This window comes from Primulina huaijiensis, chromosome 18 (assembly GCF_012295235.1).
Source record: "Primulina huaijiensis isolate GDHJ02 chromosome 18, ASM1229523v2, whole genome shotgun sequence".
NCBI lineage: Eukaryota > Viridiplantae > Streptophyta > Magnoliopsida > Lamiales > Gesneriaceae > Primulina > Primulina huaijiensis.
In genome coordinates, this window is record NC_133323.1 from 912,594 (window position 1) to 933,315 (window position 20,722).

Sequence of the window (20,722 nt, forward strand, 5' to 3'; positions counted from 1 at the left end):
TATCACTCTACCGCTTGTGCAATTCTTTTGTCTTAATCCACCGCTCGTGCGAAAGTCAATTGCTCATATTTAAAAATGAGCAAGAAAGCTTCAGAATCTAGTGTGAATAAATCCATTCCGGTTGTAGTTCAATCTGAAGGAGCATTTAATGCAGGAATCGTCCTTACGGATCAAAATTATGACAAATGGTCTCAACTCATAGAAATGCAAATAGCTGAAAGAGACGATCTCCTGCATTCGAAACAAGACCAAGCCACCTCAAGGATCGGATGCAGGTTATGAAAAATGGTATGCTGAAAACCAAAAGGTCAAAAAATAGTTGTTAATGTTTGTCATCATAAATCATGAGGCGTTATTTACGTCTTCCCACAGCCTATGATATCTGAGATGCTTGGTCAAAAACATTCTATGACGGAAGTGATGAGTTACAAGTCTTCACATTGAATCAAAAGGCTTTCTCATCAAAACAAAACGGGACAATGCTTTCTATTTAAGTTCATCAATGAATGTAATCAACTTTTATCAACCAATATAACGGATGCTTATGCTGGTAACTTAGACTTATAAACACGACGAATGACTTTTGGGTATATCAAAATTTTCGATGCCGAGGAGATTAAGATTCCACACATCAATGCCTCAGCTGCTAACAAAAGATCCACAGAACTCTGAAGCATACAGTATAGCGCATGCATTTCAGTATTATCAGCAAAGAGATGATCATTTTGGCACTCATGTGCTACTAAACAGAAAAGGAACCTGAAGAATCATCACAGAGGAAACAATCCGAATAGCCCAAGTGACGAAATGAGAGACACCGATGTTAACAGATCCATCATCTGTGAGCACAAATTTGCGAACCACCCAATAACCCAGCCAAGCTCCAAAAATTGTTGTGAAAACCAACATAAATAATAGCATCTGCATCAAATTGACAGTGTATGTAAGTGCAATGGATGTATTACACCATCACGAGAGAATCTAATTGGTGGTGGAATATTGTGATGGAATCCAAAAGAAAGAGATGAAAAACTTACATACATGATCATATATGTCTTCAGAAAGTCCGACCTCAATAAGTAGTGATCTAAACAATCTTGGCACGTACTGTAGGAAAAAAGTTCCAACTCCAACCTGAATATAGATTTATACAAGCACACATCATCATTGTGACAATCAAACTAACAAAACAGAAGAATAGGATGTTTTGATTTTTTCATATACATAAAAAGCATGAGTATAGAATAATTGCAAATGAACTCTTCGGACCAGTGGGAAGAAGCTTCATACCCTGTCAAAGAACAAGAAAAAATGGTGAAAGGAATGAAGTACACAAAAAACAAAAACGAAAAAACGAAAAATGAAAAAATAAAAACAAAACAACACTATGCATCTCCATGCAACATAAATTTATAGTGTTCATGAGATTCTAGGTCTTCTAAAAAGCCAGTCACTCAGTATACGTTCAACAATTCTTTGTACATCAGAAGTCCAGAGGTCTTTTGCATCAGTAATTAATAAAACATGCATGCAAAAGTAAAAGACAAACCTGGAAAAGGACCATTAATGCCACAAGAAACCTCCTATTGGCCATGGCACCACTATAGTAGAAAATTAAAGATTCGCTTAGCCAGGAAGCAAGAACCATAATCAATATCCCCAAAACCAGGAATATTACACGGTACAAGAAAAATTCTGCAAAACGAGGGAGTATCAATAACCAAAAGGACACGACAAAAATTAGAGATTGAAACAGCTAACAGAAGGCCAAGACTGCAGCTGTGATAATGATCTCAGCATCAAAGAACAGATTATTGAGACAAACCTTCAGCTAGAGAGACCTGAATGCTTTCTGAATAAGACCCGGCCATCCTTATATCTAAGAGCTTGTGATCAAAAGGGGACATCGATTTAATCCATAATCCCTCGGTAAGCCTTTCCCACATGTTTTGAGGGCACATTGCTATCCCAAGAGATAAATTCCTGTGATGTATAATTGCAATAAAGTCTGTTTTTAGGAGACATCAGACAGATGCATGAGGCACATGCACATCTAAACATATAATATAAGAAACAAAAAAGTAAAAATTAAGACATTCGAAGTAAAAAAGAAATGGTAAGACAATCAAAGTAAAAGGAAACATAAGGCGATCAAGCTATAACATCAACAACCACCAACGTAAAAATCAATATTGAGATTTTAACATCAAATTGATGGCAATTTCTAATCCAAGAGACAGATTCATGTATTATATTAATGAACATCACACTTGCTCAACATTTGAGTGACGTGCTTCACAAACACTTGTGATTCACTCTGAGCAGATACGGACAAGAGAATAGAATTATTAGGAAATAAAACTTTAAGTTATTAACTAAACACATGTGTGAAACCCCTAGAAGGACTGAACTGCCAGAAAACAAAAACAAAACGATGAAGGTTGCTCTCGTTGAGAGTCGAACTCAAGACCTCCCGCTTACTAAACGGGTGCTCTAACCAACTGAGCTACGAGAGCTTGGCAGACATCTTGATTAACTGTTTTGATATATAGAAATAATAGCATGTGTATCACGTGTAGCAATGAATGCTAGGCCTAAGGTGATTTTTGTTGGGATCCACTCCCACTATGTTGTTTCGCTTTCATTGATTTATTGTCATTTACTTGTTATAATTTCTTTCAAACGACCACACTGGCTTTGCGGGAAGAGCATTAATTTACTTCATTACTATGACAACGTTTTCCCATTTCTTTGGGAGCAAATCGAAGTAGTGCAAAATACTTTTAAAAGGTGTTGCATTACTTAATTAATATTAAGGCAAACTATTACTCTTTAAGTAACATAAACATTTAATTTCTACTTTAATTATCAACAAAAAAAAAAGACTGAATTAAACATCCCGATCAATCAATATTCGAGTAGAAAAAATATATGATAGTTTGTCTAATAATCATAAATTTGATTCTTTTATCAATAATTTTAGAAGAACAAAAAAATGTTCATGCTCTCTTTCACTCTTCCCAAAGCCGACGACATTATTGCCAGAATCAATCAGCGGTCCCCATTAACACCACCAATATTAATGCGCATTGAATCACCGCCGTTCACTCACTCAAACCTTCCGCCCCCCCTCCCCCCATTCTTATGTGACAATTGCAGCTGCTCCACATGCTTCGTCACATTCGATGTTGCCCTTTTACTACAGCCCCGTGTTAGGATCAATGGAATCCGCATATCTCCACAATGGTATGATATTGTCCACTTTAGGTTTTAATACTCATGGTTTTACTTTTGGAACCATCCAAAAGGTCTCGTACCAATGGAGATATCATTCCATCTTTATTAACCAATGATCTTTCTCTATATCTTCCAATGTGGGACTTTGGTTGCATCCCAACACCCAATATCATCTCCACACAACATCTTTCATTTCCAATCTTATGTCATTCTCTTTGTGGTTAAAAGTGTGTCATTACACCCCTTTCAATTCAAATTTCATTAAGTATCCCAATATCCTATCCTTGTACCAAAGGCGCGATAAAGTTCCCTGATAAACGGATTTTTAATCCACTCGAGAAAGTAAAAGGTTAACGCATCTGGGATTTCTGTATTCTTCATCCTCTACATTTCTTTTTTCAAAGTAATGGCGTAATTTCACTTTTCGATCACGATCAAATTTGGTTCACCCATCCTTAATACCTTGCCGACACCCAACACTGTCTCTATCCATGCTTCCCACCACATTCTTCTTAAATTTCACGAGGGTGTACTCTATATTAATTAATTAAATATGAGGGAATTCTAAGATAATTATTGCTCTGTTTTGATTTTTTTGACGCGTTTTGATTTGAAACCATTTTAGTGTATGATCCTATTTACTCAATCAGTTGTAAAATTAAAATTCAAAAATAATTTTATTTACAATATACACTTGTTTGGTGGACATTATAAATATTACCTGAACCTAATTATCTTATTTATAAAATATATTTACAGTCAATATATTTTTCTTTCCCCACTGACATTATTTAAAATTTATCATATATGGTTTAAAATTAACTGTGATATCATTAAAACATAGAAATTTTTAAAAGTAAAAGTTGAGTTTCAGCAAGACTTGGCAACAAATCTTCAATCGCAAACTCAAAAATAATCAGTTTTGCCATTAATCGACTCAAGTAGCTTATGATTAATAATTCACTTGAGTTGATTGAAGCTACAGTGGGAAGAAATATCTTCTCTTTCACGAGAAAGTAATCATCTAACTAGATCAGTCGAAAGATGAAACTAACATTTAACAACTTCTGCACTTATTACACACGATATATATATTTTTTTTTCAAGAAAAAGATAACAAATCACATGATTTCCAGTTTCAGATGAGCAAATCGGATTAATCGCCGGGAAAATCAAACGGCAATTGGCCTAACGGTGGAGCCATCCTTAACATTTGGGTGCCCGAATCCATAATTTCTCAACACCTGGTTATCTGCGAAATTAAGAGCTCGTTCCATCTCCACTCTGCAAGAATTTTCCCCGTACTCTGGGTTATGCTCCCCGCTACACGGCTGGCATCCAGTAAAATGAGTAATAAAAGGCCGACGCCACCCCACCGACACGTGACTTGCTCGTGCCGCCCAGAAGCTCTCCGTCACCGCTTCCGCGTGCCTCCTCCTAATCTCCGGCGCTTGTCTTTCTGCCTCATCGTATTTCTCATCAATGCTGTCGAGTTTCCCGACGATTTCACGCCAGTATCCATGCAAGAAGTACTCGTTTTCTACGTAAATCATGTCGCCCCACTTCTTCTTCTCTTTCAATAGTAAATAAACAAGTGCCGACTGATCATCTGACTCGGGGAACAATTTGTCTTTCAGGGTTGATCTCAAGATTTTGCCCCATGTTTTATAATCTGGACTGTTTGGACCCATGCTTGCCCATTTATCCAAGAAATCCATGGACCATTGGCAGTTTCTAATCAAAAAAATACCAGCGTTCACTCCAACCCAACTCTTCTTCTCGTAAATCAAATTGGGCCAGCCATGAACGACGAGGTTATGATCTTTGTATCTCTCCAGTGGAACCTTGAACTCCATGTCTGTGAAAATGGCATCCGAATCGACCCAAAAGATCCATTCCACTTCCGGGTGGGCCACCATGGCGGCCCGGACTACCGGAATCTTGGCCCAAAAGGAGCGCATTTTTGGATTCAAAATCGCGTTGTTGTAGAAAACACCATAGCCATGAATTCTACAGTAATCAACCTTGTTCTTGAATAACCTTAAAAGCAAATAATCCCCTACAGGATTTCTACACGGAGTTGGTTGAGAACCCGTCAGGACGAGCACACGGGTCTCGACCCCTGGCCCGAAAGCGGGGTGATTCTTTAGCCATTCCCTTCTCTTTTCATCCCACTCCATCACAGGTCTAACCATGGTGTAACCGACTTTTGGGTCATCATAGAATGTTTTTTCTGTAATTTCTTGACTCATGTTCAGGATTGGAGCACCGTCTGTGCAGTTTATTTCGTTGGATGTCGAGAGTAAGGTGGAAAAACTTGGGAACGGGTCCGTAAAGATCCACAGGGCACAGAACATTAGAATTGCCGTCGCAGATGCTATACAAAAAGACCTATCTTTACCAAGATTTGAAGGTTTTGTTTGGACAACAGATTTGGCCATGGCTGGAGGTTGATTTTGAGGGGATTTTGGAGGAGGGGATAAGATTTCAGGGGAAAAAAAAGATCGCAGGATTTGCTTTAATCTCAATGGTTTACTATTGCGGCATGATAAAACACAAAGGAAACATTTTGGAATGTAAAATCATTGTGATTTTTATGAAGAATACACAATCTCTGTCCATTAAAGTGTGTGAACTGAAATTTCACTTAAGCCCGTTTATATTTATTAAAAAAATCGCATAATAATTGTCCAATCGGGCTTAACTCGACCTGGGACAAGGGCTTTGCACAAAACCATATATTGGGCCTCAACATTTTCGTGGAATATAAAAACTATTTAAGAAGGATACATTAAGTTATTATGAGACCATTGGGCCAATTTAGAAGAAGGCATTCTAGATTTTTGAAAACTGAAATAACAATATGTTTAAGAATGTGGCGATGGGCCCAATTTAGTAGTGGCATGTGAAGTCAACATCGTACATGTCGACAGGGTGTGTAAAAACAACATTCAGCAACCAGACAATACGGTTTGGATCGAGTTTAATTTATAACCCTTTATGTCACGCCTCGGGCCGTCGCAACTAAAGATATATATATATATATAGAAAGCAATATACAATGATAAACGCTTCAATTTTATTAGGATCAATAAATACTCCTTATGCTATCACGTGATTCAAAAATATAACAATATCCATCTAGAGTTAATACTTCGACAATTTAGCATACAATTGACAATCTCGAAGTGTTTGAAAAACCAATCGTAAATGTTTTGATCTCAAATACACCAGGATATGATCAATAAAGATAATAACAAACTTATCCAGAAAATTTTTGAACGCTCTATTCATCATATCCATAAATACTCATGATGTATTTGTTAAACCAAACGTCATTATTAGAAATTCATAATGCTCATATCTAATTCTAAAAGTTGTCTTAAAAACATCTTCTTATGGAATCAACTAGATATGTGTGTGTGCACGCGCGCCTATATATATGGTACATATGAGAGCATTCATTAAAAATGCAAACTATATCTATGTACTTTTAATATAGAGACTGTTCATATTTTAAAGAACTTTTTATAATAACATTTATTAAGTTAAGCGACGCCGATATACAGAAGCCGAACCATAATGTAATGTAATTTAAGCATGATAAAACAAGATTATATATTTTTCTGAAACTGGTCTTCACGGCTTGTTTTGTTGGGTATAAATGTAATCAAGATGAGCAGCCAAACTCCTCCTCATCAAGCATTCTTCATCTCCAATTCCTTTGCAGCTATTTTCCACCTCTAGCACCTTAACAATTATATAAATTTAAGTGATGAATTATTCCTTAAAAAAAATGATGGTAAAAGTGTTTAAACAAAAATTTTGATGCTATGCCTATAAAATATTACTAAAAAAGTGTTTGTAACCTCTAAAAAAATGATTATTGAATTTTCCTTGACAAATTTTTGGACAATAATCACTTTTTTAAAAGGTTGCAAACACCCCTAAAACATCTACATGCAGATTTTTGGAATTTACATGCACACGGTGTCACGTCCCGAGACCGGGGTTAGTTGACACCGGCGTTGTTTTACAACCACACAATTGAAAACAACAAGCCTCGTAGTACAGTATAAACCAAAAACCAGTCTATTTCATCATTAACTCAAAATATTCTTGTCCTACAACGATAAATTCCAAAACGAAATAAAATGTGCGGAAGCATTGTACAACTTGAATCAAAACTTAGGAAGAACTTAAGCGAGAAATCTTCATATCTCGAAACTTCATCACCAACCCCGAAGCATGTCTTATTCATCGTCGTCTACTTGATCTTCGTTCTTATCTGGAGAGAGATGTAAGGGGTGAGTGTTTTGGGAAACACTCAGCAAGTGGGGGCCGATCGATTACCACAAGTACATATAAATATAATTTAAAACCCATATTGCAAACTGATTTTCAAACGTAGTATATCATATCAGATCAGAATCAGAATCGAAATGCGAAACAGAGATTATCAGACATTCAGAACAGAACGAATCAGAACAAACGAAAACACTGTTATTCATCTCGTTATCCATGGTCAAATTGTCCCCAATATGTTAGTCCTCTAAGGGGTGAGGCCAAAACACAGTTTTATACCCACTGATGGGGGCCGAAACACAGTTTTATACCCACTGATGAGGGCCAAAACACAGTTTTATACCCACTGATGGGGGCCGGAACACAGTTTTATACCCACTGATGGGGGCCATATAATTTACAATCGTCGTTCCATATCCCACTCGAATCATAACAGTGCACCACGGAATCAGATGTATCGAACAACACTTATCGGAATTTTTGAATGAACTCAGCAGAATCAAAGAACATCGGAAATAAGAGGAAACATATCGTACATCGATCGAGATTTTATGAAATATATAATAGCATTTTCGAAAGTGGTTTGACACACATACAAGTATATCATGAAATACTTATACAAAGTTTAAATTACAAAGAAATACATAGCAAAAGCCCACTTACTGATTTCGTTTGGATTAAAACGCTAGGAGGATGTGCCAAAAGAACTTCGTTCGAACAAGGTTGCGGTAGAGCTTCGTCTTGTTCCGGTAGAGCTTCGTCTAGACTGCTGCAAATGCTAAATTTTGAATTCTTGAAGTTATGGGGAGGGAGTTTGCTTCTTATATAGGCTTGAATAACCAACTATAAAGGTAAGCCCGTATCACTCCAAGAATGTCGCTGATTGCTCAATCAAAGTGATGATTGCACTTTTCTCTCCCGAATGAACGTGGCCACTTCTTGATTCAAGATACACATCCGATATTCATGAGTGATTTTGGTTTTCTTTAAGTGCAAATGGAGAGTGATTTTTGCTGCATGAATCTCTTCCAAGATTGGTGCACTTCCATATTGCACATGGTGATAAATGGTCAATAATGAAGGGACAATGATTATTCAAATTTTCAAGATTATGATTGTATGGAACAAAAAAATGTTGTGCCAAAATTAGCTGAAATTTCCTATGACATATATAAATTTTTTTTTTCGTTGCAAGATTTCGGGTCTTCACACACGGGATCGGATACAGGCCAATCGAGACATAGTTTTTTTTAACTTATAATGGATGAATAAATAATAAAATAATTTATTTTTCTGAAAAAACTTGATGCCATACCTCTTGTTTGGTTTCCTCTTGATCGATATGAAGAGGGGGAGAGGATAGAGAGGAGCTGGAGAGGAGGAGGAGTGCCATTAGGAAAAATACCGTGGCTGTAGCTTTAGACATTTTAATTTTCTAACCTAATAATGGTTTGTTTGCTGTTGGTAGGTGGAAAAAGTTTGGAATGGAGTTAATTTATATAGATCAAATGGCTAACTTAATAAAATGTGAAGGAGTGAACTCGGAAAGTGTAATATTGGAGACTTGGATTTTAATGTGTGACGGTGGAGTCAATGTTATGAATGTAAACATTTGACAAATTTACACACGCAAAGGTTGACTGAAAGATGATGCACTACTTAATGCTCCATTTTGCTTGATTGGTCAAAAACGTTTAGAAAATTATTATTTTTTTCACTAACTTGTCTCATTTTGAGTTTTGTTTCATTAAATATTGAAAATTTGGTTTTGTTCGATAATTTGAAATTATGATAGCCCCTAATTTCTTGAAATGTCTTAAAAATGGGACACGACACAAGCGCAGGAAAGTAATTAAATGTGGAAGCTTCATTCATCGGATCATTATCCAACTTTTCTTGAGGGTCGCCGGTTGACTAATTATTGATTTTTGGAGAAAAGACCTATGGAAACATAAAATATATGTCTGCATTCGGAATTTTGAGTCCATTGCTATGATTGATTTGGAATTTTTAAGAATAAAAAAAATAATAAAATCTAATTCATGTTTTTGGAATATTAGTGGACGAAGATATTCAGCATTCTCATAAAAATCACAATTAACGTGGTATAATGTATCCCAAGTGATGCTCACGGAAAATTCAGGGTTTGATTCCAGCAATTATCACTAGTCCAGACGCAAGCTTCGAATTTGATTTGAGCCTGAAATAACGAAGAAGACCGTTAGAAGGGGGCCGAGAGAGTGTCTCGGCGTAGTCCCTCCGACGCTCAAGTCAGAGACTGAGGATATGAGATGAGAGCAGCTAAGGGTGCTGCTGAAAAATAATATATTGAATGAACGAACCGTATGCTCAAACCTGATATTTATAAGAGAATATCTAGGCCTGTCATGGGCCCTCTACCTGTGTTAGGGATATGCCGGGAGTTTAGGCCTGATCTTGATGGATCCATTGGGTATCACATTTGATTCACGATGACGCCAAATAGAATGTCACAAAAGCCAATGTCACTATATTAATATTATATATTTTAGCATGATGGATGAAATGGAGAAATTTTGATTAATTAATGCTGGGAAAATTATACATTTAAATTTAGTATTTAATAAACTTGGATCGAATGATTTTAGGAAATAATTAGAAAATGAATCTAAAAATAAAATCAAACCAAATAAATTTATTATGATGGATTTGAAAGCCTTTCACTCCAAATTTATTACATTATCAAGCCAAAAAGAGAGAGATTTTAAGAGTTAAAATCATAATCAATAATTTTTGTGTGTCAAAAATGTTACGCCCGATCTGGCCCACTAACTTGGTCTTAACGGGTTAGGTCTTAAATCACTAGTGAAGGGCTAATCGGCTTTGTGCATGTAATGTATCTGTTCCATATTAATTTATTCAAATACCTTTTCTGTCTATCACCTCTTCATTATTTGAAATAATACTTAACGAAGAAGAATAATTTGTATCTGAAGAAAAAAAAGAGAAAATGTCATGAATCTAATGTTTGAATCTGATGCAAATAAAAGTATTTGAGAAATATGGAGATGAAAAAAAAAAAAATAATTAGACATTCAGACTTAAAACAAAAAACAGCGTAAGTGCCGGGTGACCGCCCGCCTCCCACCTACCACATTTGAGAACAATGAGCATATGCCACTTAAATTTAAACGTTGAATTCATAACATTTAAATCTGATGATAAGCCTCCTACAGTGAAACATATGATCATTGAAATCATTAGCTTTTATGTATATGTATGTATAAAGTGAGTTTAAAAAATATAGGTAAAAAAAGATTAAACAAATAAATAAAGGTAAAGAGAAAGCCCCCAAAATTACCCAGACAATAAATTAATTACTATAATATTACATGTGAGAATTGTGGTCCAAATAGCAACATTAGCTTGCTGGTACAGCCCAATTTTAACAACTTTACTGAATGAGAGAGTGTTCAAATGTTTACAATTCAAAATCCGATGGCTTGATCACTAAGTGATGTGGATAGATATCAAATTATACTACAAAGTTACACTTGATCACACACACAAACACAGAGACATGCATGTGTGTATAAAATGAAAAAATCAAGAGTGGAAGTTCAAGGAAAGCTGGTTTTCTGTGTATCGCAACTCTCGACTTTTGAGACAAATTAGGGATTGTATATATGGACAATAATAATTAATATATCACAATAATAATTAATAATTATCAAAAGTCTGAAATGTTTTACGAACTCGATCGGGACTTCTGGACTTGATAACGATGAAGTTTAATTTATTTTTTTAAAAAAAAAAAAACTGGTTGAAAGAATGTGCATGTGTCAAATTCTCACCTAGGTGGTGGTGACGAGAAAATTAAGTGGAAGTTCAGAAAAAGTCTTAAAGCTGATAAATCTCTATTCTTCTCTTTTTCTTTCCTTTTTCCCTTTAGATTCGATCTAATCTTTTTTCCTCTGAATGTGTATCTAATGGTTAATAATTCAACCCGACTTTTTTCGTACATGGTCCACGTTTAATTGTATGTGCAATGCTGTTCAAATGTAAAACAGTTTCATGAGTCAATTTTGTGAAACAAATATTCAGTTTTGATCACTCATGAAAAAATATAATTTTTTATGTCAAAAATAATATTTTTTTATTGTAAATATGGAAACATTTTTCATAAATAAAGATCCGTGAGACCGTCTCAAAAGAGGCCTACTCATATTTTATTAAATTTATATCCTCTAGAATAATTAATTTTTGAAATTTTGCAGAAGCTTTTTTGCCGTTCCAAAATTAAATACCTAATTAATTTCATATTGTAGATTTGTCTTTCATCTCATTTTATCTTCAAAACCTTTTGAAAACTTTCATTTTAACGCAACACGTCCCACGAGTAAAATTCTTATCTACGTTATCAAATATGGAACTTGGAAGGTCCCGCACAAGTACCAGAATTAATGAGAGAAAACGTTGTAATATTAATATGTAGATATGGAATATCAAATACAGTATTCTAACATATGGTTTTATTTTTGGAAAATCCATACATTAATTACTATGGGCAACTTGTTAAAAAAAAAATGCTCGATCAGTACCCCTTTTTCCTTGAATTACGCTCCGTTTTGTCCGATAAGATAAGTTAAAAGATTCCTGCTACTGAAAGACGAACCAAGCAATAATGGATGGAATCCATGAACGAACAATGGTGATTCTTAATCAATCGAAGTGGACAAGGAATAACCATTTTTTAATGATTTTTAGCGATATTATGGTGAATGTACTGACATTAGAAACTAATAATAAATCCATTTTATAGACACACACACACACATATATTTAAGCATAATGTGAAAACCCTCGTATGCAACCCTAAATTACGACGCTTATTATTTTATTTTGTGTACACATGCTAGATAGGAATGCTTTGAAACATTTTTTTGGAAATACAAAATTTTATTGAAGGGGTATTAGAATATGCATAAACATGCATATTTTCGAAAAATTGGTAGGATATATTGCAAGGTTAGAAAATATCATACAAGTCTAGAGGAATTAAGGCATGAATTAATATTGCAAGAAAATTTCGAAAATCCTACTAGATTATATACCTAAATATTGTGATACATAAATACAAGGATGCTTACAAGGTTAATTGGAAATAAATCATCAAAGTTGCTCAAAATCGTTGGATCTAGCCACATATTTTCGAACCAAATAAAAAGGGAAGGGATTAAGTAATAAATCCCACAAATTGGTAGCTAAATAAATCAATCATGAAATGGATTTTGCGAGCAAAAAAACGTGGGATTGAGGCCAATTTGGACATGATTTGACTACTTTTTTTAGCTTCCTCCCGTCACCTATAAATAACTCATCACTCTTAGCATTCCCCACACCACAATTTTCGAAATATCTAGCTGCAAAAATTCAGAATTCCAGCAGCATAGTTGAGGCGAAGTTCTGCTTGCATTCGTCCAAGAATTAGGCTAGAAAGTGAGCTGAAGTGCTGCCCGAGCAAGAATCAATAAGCAATCCAATCCACGAAGCTGTGCACCCACATTTTTAGTATTCAATAACCAAATTAAGTGGGCTTGTTTTAAATATTAAATTTCAATTATGCATTTTTCGTTTTTTTTAAATACGGTCGAGTACACATTCTTCTTATACTCTGTTTTTGTGTTGGTTGTCATATAGTTTGGGCACTGTGAGGATTCAACTGTATATGGGTGGGAATCTCAATATGACATGTTATGGTCCTTACACGGTGGGATTATAACCATTATATGGTCTCGTCCCCTTAAAAGAGTAAAAATTAGGGACTCATATCAATAAACCATAGAAAGTAGAGGAATCTCAGTGTATGGTCAATGTTATGCATTAGATATGAATTATGTTATAAATGTTGTGTGATTTTCGAAATTATGCATGTTGTTATATTGTGCTCGATACGGTCCCTACTTGCCGAGCGACGACCACGTCACTCACCCCTTACAATCCCTTCTCAGATAAACTCGAGGAACAACTCGAGGAAGAGGAGTCAGACCAATTTTGGGGCTGATGAAGATTTTGAGATTTTAGTTTTAAGTTTAAGCTTTTATTTCAGTTGTAATGTTTTCGCATTAAATTCTGTCGTTTTTCGGTTATTAAGTGGTAAAGACATTGTTATTTCTTTGGAATTTATGATATAAACTGGATTTGGTTTATACTGTGCTACGAGGCTGGTTGTTTTCAATTGTGTGATTGCTAAACAACGTCGGTGTCAACTAACTCCGGTCCCGGGTTGTGACAATAAATCCATTTTATATATTGAAATCGGTTACGGAATTGTATATAAAATTTTGGTACAAGTTAAAATGTTTTTGCATTTGGTTTGAAATTGAGAAATAGGCACTCTAGCTACTTGTACATGATATAGTAGCATAAACCTCTCCAAATAGAAATGTTATGGGTTCAAACATAAAATATTTATCATCATTTAATTGATTTTTAGCGGATAATATGTATGGTGCATGCAAAGTCATTGCGAAGTTTTAAATGCATTTAATGATTTGAGCTAATCGATAAAGTTGTCAAGATGTTTGTAAAAATATTTTATCCAAAATAAAAAAAGTTTAATTAGGACCAAGTGTTACATAATAAAAAAAAAATCGCCTTGCTTTAAAATTAAATACCAGGAAATATGTACTTTAGAAACTCTTTTGTTCGTGACGTCTCAACGAAATAAATAAGTAAATAAAAATATTTGTTTTGATTTGGAATTAAAAACAAACAAAAAACATATATTACACCTATTTTATTTTGTTTTAATTTCTCTCGAGTACATTAGCGTAAAAGTAAGAAAGACATGACTTGATAATGTGATTACTATTGTCGTGAGGAGTGGATCAACAAAATTAATTGTAAATTCAATTCAGAACACAAATCAAAATCAATATGATAAATAATTGAAGTTATCATAATAAAAAACTCTCGTGAGACGGTCTCATAGGTCTATTTTGTAAGACATATATTCTATTTGAGTCACATACGAAAAAATATTATGGTTGACCTGTCTCACGAATACAAATCCGAAAGACCGTCTCACAAGAGATTTTCTCGAAAGTTATATATACACATGTCGTGTTAGTGTCTTTTTAACATATTTAATGTATGCTTGAAAAATTTAAAATTACGAAAAATCATAAAAGTTTATTTATTTATTTTCTTACATGAGTTTACTATTAAAAAAATACTGAAATTACGTTACTTATACAAGGAACTAGAAAACATATATCATGTCGATGCTAATTAAATTTAACACAAATTTTTACATTTCGTGATATAATTTTAACACAACAAAACCCAAAGGGAAATAAAGAAAAGCGAGATCTATTGACACTTCAGCCATGACCAAACCAACAATGTTCGGTCACCTCGCTTTACCTGTTTTTCTTCAGAACTAAGCTTACCCGATGACGTAAGCACCATTAGTGGTTCATGACTCAAAAGCTACCCTTGTTCAATGACTAAACTACCCCTAACTTAGCCGATAAATAGCGGCTCCCCGCGCTTACGTTCTTCCCTTTTCCCCGCTTCTCTTCTCGCCCATGTTATCTACATTCCCCGCCATGTTCGAAAACATGTTCCCGGTTTTCGAACCCGGTTTATTTCCTTGGGGTTCGAATGATCCAGAACCGCCATTTGTCTTTCACACACACGACCCAGTTGTGGTCGTCACCCCACCACCGTCTTCCCAGGAACCGGCGATTTCCGACTCCCGTTCGTTAAAGCACAGCAAAGTCCAGACCACCCCGGATTCTGGCTCTCCCGAACCGAATCTAAACACTTCTAAAAACTCGAGCTCTGGCTCGGACATAGATGAGCGAAAGCATAAACGCATGATATCGAACCGAGAGTCAGCCCAGCGGTCCCGTATGCGAAAACAAAAACACTTGGATAACCTGAGGAGCCAAGTGTACAAGCTTAAAGTCGCGAACCGGAAAACCATGAACCGACTGAGTTTAGCTGTGCAACAGAACCAATTGGTCCGCCAGGAGAACGAATACATCCAGTCCGAATCGGCGATGCTCCGCCAAAGACTGTGGGACATGCGGCAAGTACTGCTCGTCCGTCAGCTTCAGCAGAACCTGAATCTGTCTGCATGGCCTTGCAATAACTTCACGTCCATTAATGGAGGACAATTGAGCACCAGTACTCTTTAATTAATTACATGACTTAATTAATTATTAATCAACTAAAATTTGCTCCATAATTATCAATTGTCGCCATTAAACACGCAGGAAGATCAACTCAGCTCTCTCGAGTATAATATAGTTAGGGATAAATTTTGGTAAAAATGGTTTGTTTTTGGCTAAATTATTCGTAATTAAAGAGTCTTTTTCAAAGTCTTGATGTATATGTACAGTTTATATTGTACTTGTTACTAGTGTCGTTTTCTGTTTATATTTTTGGGTTATATACTTTTCTCGGCATTATTCAATAATTCCACGTCCATGTCGCTTATAAAACAAAATGTAATTATCAATTGAAATGAAATTAACGGCCACTCTGTTGTATATAAATTAATATATATTATTTCATATTATATAAAATATCCCTAGCTAAGAAAAAGTAGAGGGTACTTCGTGTTATGTATACATTTTACGGATCATATTACTATTATTATATAATAAAGGCAAGTTGTGAAGTGAGTTGGAGCTCATTTATTAAAGATTAGAAGCACGCTCTATTATGTTAAATAAAAATAAAATAAAAAATATTAATCATTTAATAAATAAAACACTTTTTTTAAAAAAAAAAATTGAAATGTCAAATCCAAGAACAATATTATATATATTAGAGCCAAATGTATGAGGGTACATTATTTTGGAATTAAAAAAAAATGTTTCACTTGAAATTAGTTAAGTAATATTGGAGTCTTTCTCTTAATAAAATATATATGATGAACATGTACTACGGAGAAAGAATTGGCTGAAATAATATTCTAAAATCCATATATTATTTCGAAAACTAAGATTAGAAGAACAAAAAAATGAAATTAATAAGACAAAATAAAAACGAAAAATCATGCATGAATATTGTTTTCATGGAAAATATGACTGCTCAAGTGCTCGTCCTCGGTGAATCCACTACATATATGTGGCCGACATTCGCTTCCAATTGAACTAGCCAAATATATTTGAATAAAAACAACCACATAATCTAATTTTCATCTTACTCATAAAAAATATATTTTACCAAATTGATAATCTATCAAATTGAAATATTATAGCCCGTAATAGTGAAATAGAAAACCAAAATAATTTAACAAAAGTAAAATATAAAACTGAACAAATAAATGGAAATTAAAAACCAAATCAAAACACGCGTTTTTTTTATTATTAATTAATTTAATATAATTTTTTTTGTACTTTTAATTATTATAATATTTATCTATAGTTTTAGTTTCTTCCAGCTGACGTGACGTAAATAGATAACTACATTCTTGAATATAGAATGACAGAGATAATATGGCATCTGTCAAAATTTGAGAATAATTGTTTGTTCAAGAACCATGATAACATAATCTGTATTATATCAACAATGTTTTAAACAAACCTGAAGAGATTTTAAAGTTTGATAATACAACAATTGAATTCATTCATGAAATAGAAGTAAAAAGTACGTACAGTTGGATATATACTTGTGCGAGTTTGTAATTAATTAGTAAGTAGTGTGAGGTACTTTGATGATATATTTGGCTCAACCATGGGTATTCCACAACCCATTTTGTATGCAACTCCAATATCTTCTTGAGTAGTTCAAACACTTATAAAATCTTTGGAACCACGAAGAAACATGCGACGCCATTTCCATTAACTACTATATCCTTTGATACTTCTTTCTTCGTCATTCCAGATATTCATTGTCGACTACCAATGGTCTTTGACAGAAACTACAAGGCGATGGAGCTTCTACAACTCCATCTTCACGTACTATAACCTGTGATGTTTCATCGTTCGGCTTTCCAGATGGTCCATTCTCATGTCTTATTCTCGACATGACCATGACCTCTTGCACCGTTGCACTTTTAGCAATGAAACCACTGGAAGTTCCATCATCCCTCTGCCTTCCATTCCCATTGACACGGTAGTCCATGTACGTTGGATCAAAATAAGAATTCCCCAGTCCTCCAAATGGCGTATTATAATAATAGGATGGATAAAGGGCAAAGTGGGGTCATTCACCCAAAGTTGCTTACCATGGTATTGCTTATTTGATGCCCCCATTTGATTAGCACAGGCATCGTAATAATAACAACCAACACTGGGACTAGGCCTTTGATAACTCAAATAAACTATAGAAGAAGGTTCAACACCCCAACAAACTTGGTAAGAATCATGACAATTATAAAATTTTATTGGTGCCTCTCCTCTAGGTATGGCCCTTTTGACGTCGACCCACTTGTTACTAAGTTGGTGGAAACGATCCATCACCACTTTCTGTACGGATTCCTCGGAATCATAGGTAACGAACCCGGACCCCAGTGGCTTGTTGTCTTGTTTGTTGCACATAATCACTGAATCTATAATCCTGCCAAAAGTTTCAAAATACCGATAAAACTCCTCTTTCGTTAAACTTTGTGGGAAACCTCCCACAAAAATTTTATTGATTTTCAATGGAGAACTTTTTTGATTGCTGTCATTTAACGAAACTTCACGCAGGGGCTTCTTCTCTATTGCTCTCGGAAATTCGGAATATTAACGGCAACCTGTATATCCCATTTAATATTAACCAAGATCAGAAAACATCACAACACCAAAAAAAAAAAAAAAAAAAAAAAAAAAAAAAAAAAAAAANCAGAATACAAAAACGAAGAAACCGCGAAAAAAAGGAGAGAAAACTTGCTAACCCTTCTTCCCAGAATTTTGTGTTCCTCATTCTGCAGTGCGCTTTCCATTGAAGACTGGTCCGAAAAGGAAACAAATCCGAACCCTCGACTCACACCCGTGACCCGATTTCTCATAACCTGGGCGTTTTTCACTTCCCCATACTTGCTGAAATACTCTCTAAGATTTGTTGCATTTGTGCCATGTGTTATTCCCCCAACGAAATGCTTTGTTACTTTCAGACTCCATCGAGACAGCAGAATTACAATAATCAAGATCGGTAGAGGGCAAAGAGAATGAAAGATATTGCGTTGAAGTGAGATCTTATTTTCATTTTCTTGAATTTTAGTTTCAGGTTTATCATCAAACTTCTGATAAAATCCGAAATATACGTTCCCCGCGAAGTATAAATGAGTGGTCTCATGTGAGACCGTCTCACGGATCTTAATCTGTGAGACGGGTTAACCCTACTCATATTCACAATAAAAAGTAATACTCTTAGCATAAAAAGCAATACTTTTTCATGGATGACCCAAATAAGAGATCCGTCTCACAAATACTACCATTGAGATCGTCTCACACAAGTTTTTGCCAATATAAATACCTTTCCCTGTCAAAAAGTGAGAAAGATTATCAAAACAAAAAATATGAACAAAAATAAAAAATACTGATCAACCAAAATATTTGAAATTAATTATTTATTGACCCCGACATTTGAAATCTTTTTTAAATTGAGCAACCAACATATAAATAAATAAAATATAAATTTAAAATTTAATTTATTATTTTATTATTAACAATAAAACAATAATTAAAATTCAATAGTTTCAAATATCAAATGCAACCATAGCGATGTATAATAATGAAGAGAATATTTATAATTGTGGCTACTTTTCCAAGGGAAAATTGAAAGTGGGTTCGATTATTTAAATACCTATATCGTTTTTCATATTTACATTTACTATAGTAATATGAATAGCTTAATACATTGAGTGTCTGACAAAAATAATTAAGGATAATTTTTAAGTCATGTTTTATGATATATAAAATTTAAAATTATTAAAAACAAAATTATATATTAAAACTTGGTCAAATTGACATGGTGCTATATATTAAATTTGGGAATTGGGATTGGATGAAGTATTAAATTTAAATTTACGATGGAAGACTAGTCTTCCGTGAATGAATTAAAAAAAATAAATTATTAATACTGGTCCAGTACTCCATGTATAACTATGTGTTATAATTTCAAAATAAACAAGTCATGAACAAATATGAAATTATAGTACAGAACGTTGAAGTAGTGATCTGATCAGTGCGTGAGGCCTGTTGGAGGAAGATAAGATGTGCATACAGACCACTACAAAAAAAAAACGGGGTTAGCGACGGTCAAAACCGTCGTTAAAACCGTTGCTAAAAGGATTAAGCGACGGGTTTGGAAAACCGTAACAGGAGGCCGCGTCGCTATTTTACAACGACGGTTTCTCAAAACCCGTCGCCTGTAGCGACGGTTTACCTGAACAAAACCGTCGCTAATTTAGCGACAAGTTAAATATAAATCGTCGCTAATATTAAGCGACGTTTTTACATAACCGTCGCTAAATGAAAGCGACGGTTTCTAAACAACCGTCGCTAAAATAAGCGACGTTGGTTGGAAAACTGTCGCTATATCAAGCGACGGTTTTTCGAAATACCGTCGCTATATAAAAACTTTTAAAAAAAATAAAAATCATCAAAATACTACGCAAAATTTCATAAATACGATACACTACAAATTTTAAAATTAAATATTAAATTTTCGATAAAAAAACTCTAAAAATCTTACTTGCGCGAAGATGTGCAGATCTACGTAGCGCTGAAAGATTACATCGATGAACAAATATACGAAATTAATACAAAAAAATGTTAGTATAAAGTAAAAAAAAAAAAGAAAATGCGAAAAAAAAATTGATAGAGTTTCGCTAAAAAGTAAAAAATCCGAAAAAGCGAAAATCGGTGTAATTTGTTCGCGAGCTTCGGTATATAAAGAATCATAGCGACGGTAGTCGAAAAACCCGTCGCCATTAGCGACAGTTTTTGACAAACCGTCGCCGATCTAGATCGGCGACGGTTAGCCCAACAGTCGCTTTTGGCGACGGGTAAAAAAACACCGTCGCCTATTGCGACGGATTAAATAAACAGTCGCAAAATAATACGACGGTTTATTATAATACCGTCGCATATAGCGACGGGTATATAACCCGTCGCACAAAATAACGACAGTATCATTAAACCGTCGCTAATATAGCGACTGTTGTTGTAAAACCGTCGCTATAATAGCGACCGTT

General features: G+C 34.6%; 2 protein-coding genes, 1 non-coding gene and 1 pseudogene across 5 annotated transcripts; 1 reads left to right on the forward strand and 3 right to left on the reverse strand.

Moving 5' to 3' along the window:
- On the reverse strand, positions 1–2,385 carry LOC140964958 (uncharacterized). 3 transcript variants are annotated; one of them, XM_073424961.1, is made up of 5 exons: positions 1,826–2,385; positions 1,550–1,695; positions 1,042–1,291; positions 760–921; positions 1–668 (listed from the first exon to the last, which is right to left on the reverse strand). In XM_073424961.1, the coding sequence occupies exons 1-3, from the start codon at positions 1,959–1,961 to the stop codon at positions 1,217–1,219; spliced, it is 357 nt and encodes a 118-aa protein (XP_073281062.1). In that variant the 5' UTR covers positions 1,962–2,385; the 3' UTR covers positions 1–668; positions 760–921; positions 1,042–1,216. The 3 variants fall into 3 exon arrangements, with proteins under 3 accessions (XP_073281062.1, XP_073281060.1, XP_073281061.1); XM_073424959.1 differs by having other exon boundaries at positions 1–921; XM_073424960.1 differs by having other exon boundaries at positions 1–921; positions 1,038–1,291.
- A 57-nt stretch (positions 2,386–2,442) lies between these two features.
- TRNAT-AGU (transfer RNA threonine (anticodon AGU)) lies at positions 2,443–2,516 on the reverse strand. The gene has a single exon. It is a non-coding gene; the product is annotated as a tRNA-Thr (tRNA).
- A 1,754-nt stretch (positions 2,517–4,270) lies between these two features.
- LOC140964874 (glycosyltransferase 6-like) lies at positions 4,271–5,869 on the reverse strand (annotated as a pseudogene).
- Positions 5,870–15,113: 9,244 nt separating this feature from the next.
- Positions 15,114–15,728, forward strand: LOC140964571 (uncharacterized). The gene has a single exon (XM_073424442.1). It carries the CDS (start codon positions 15,114–15,116, stop codon positions 15,726–15,728), a length of 615 nt encoding a protein of 204 aa, XP_073280543.1.
- The last annotated feature ends 4,994 nt before the right edge of the window (positions 15,729–20,722 follow it).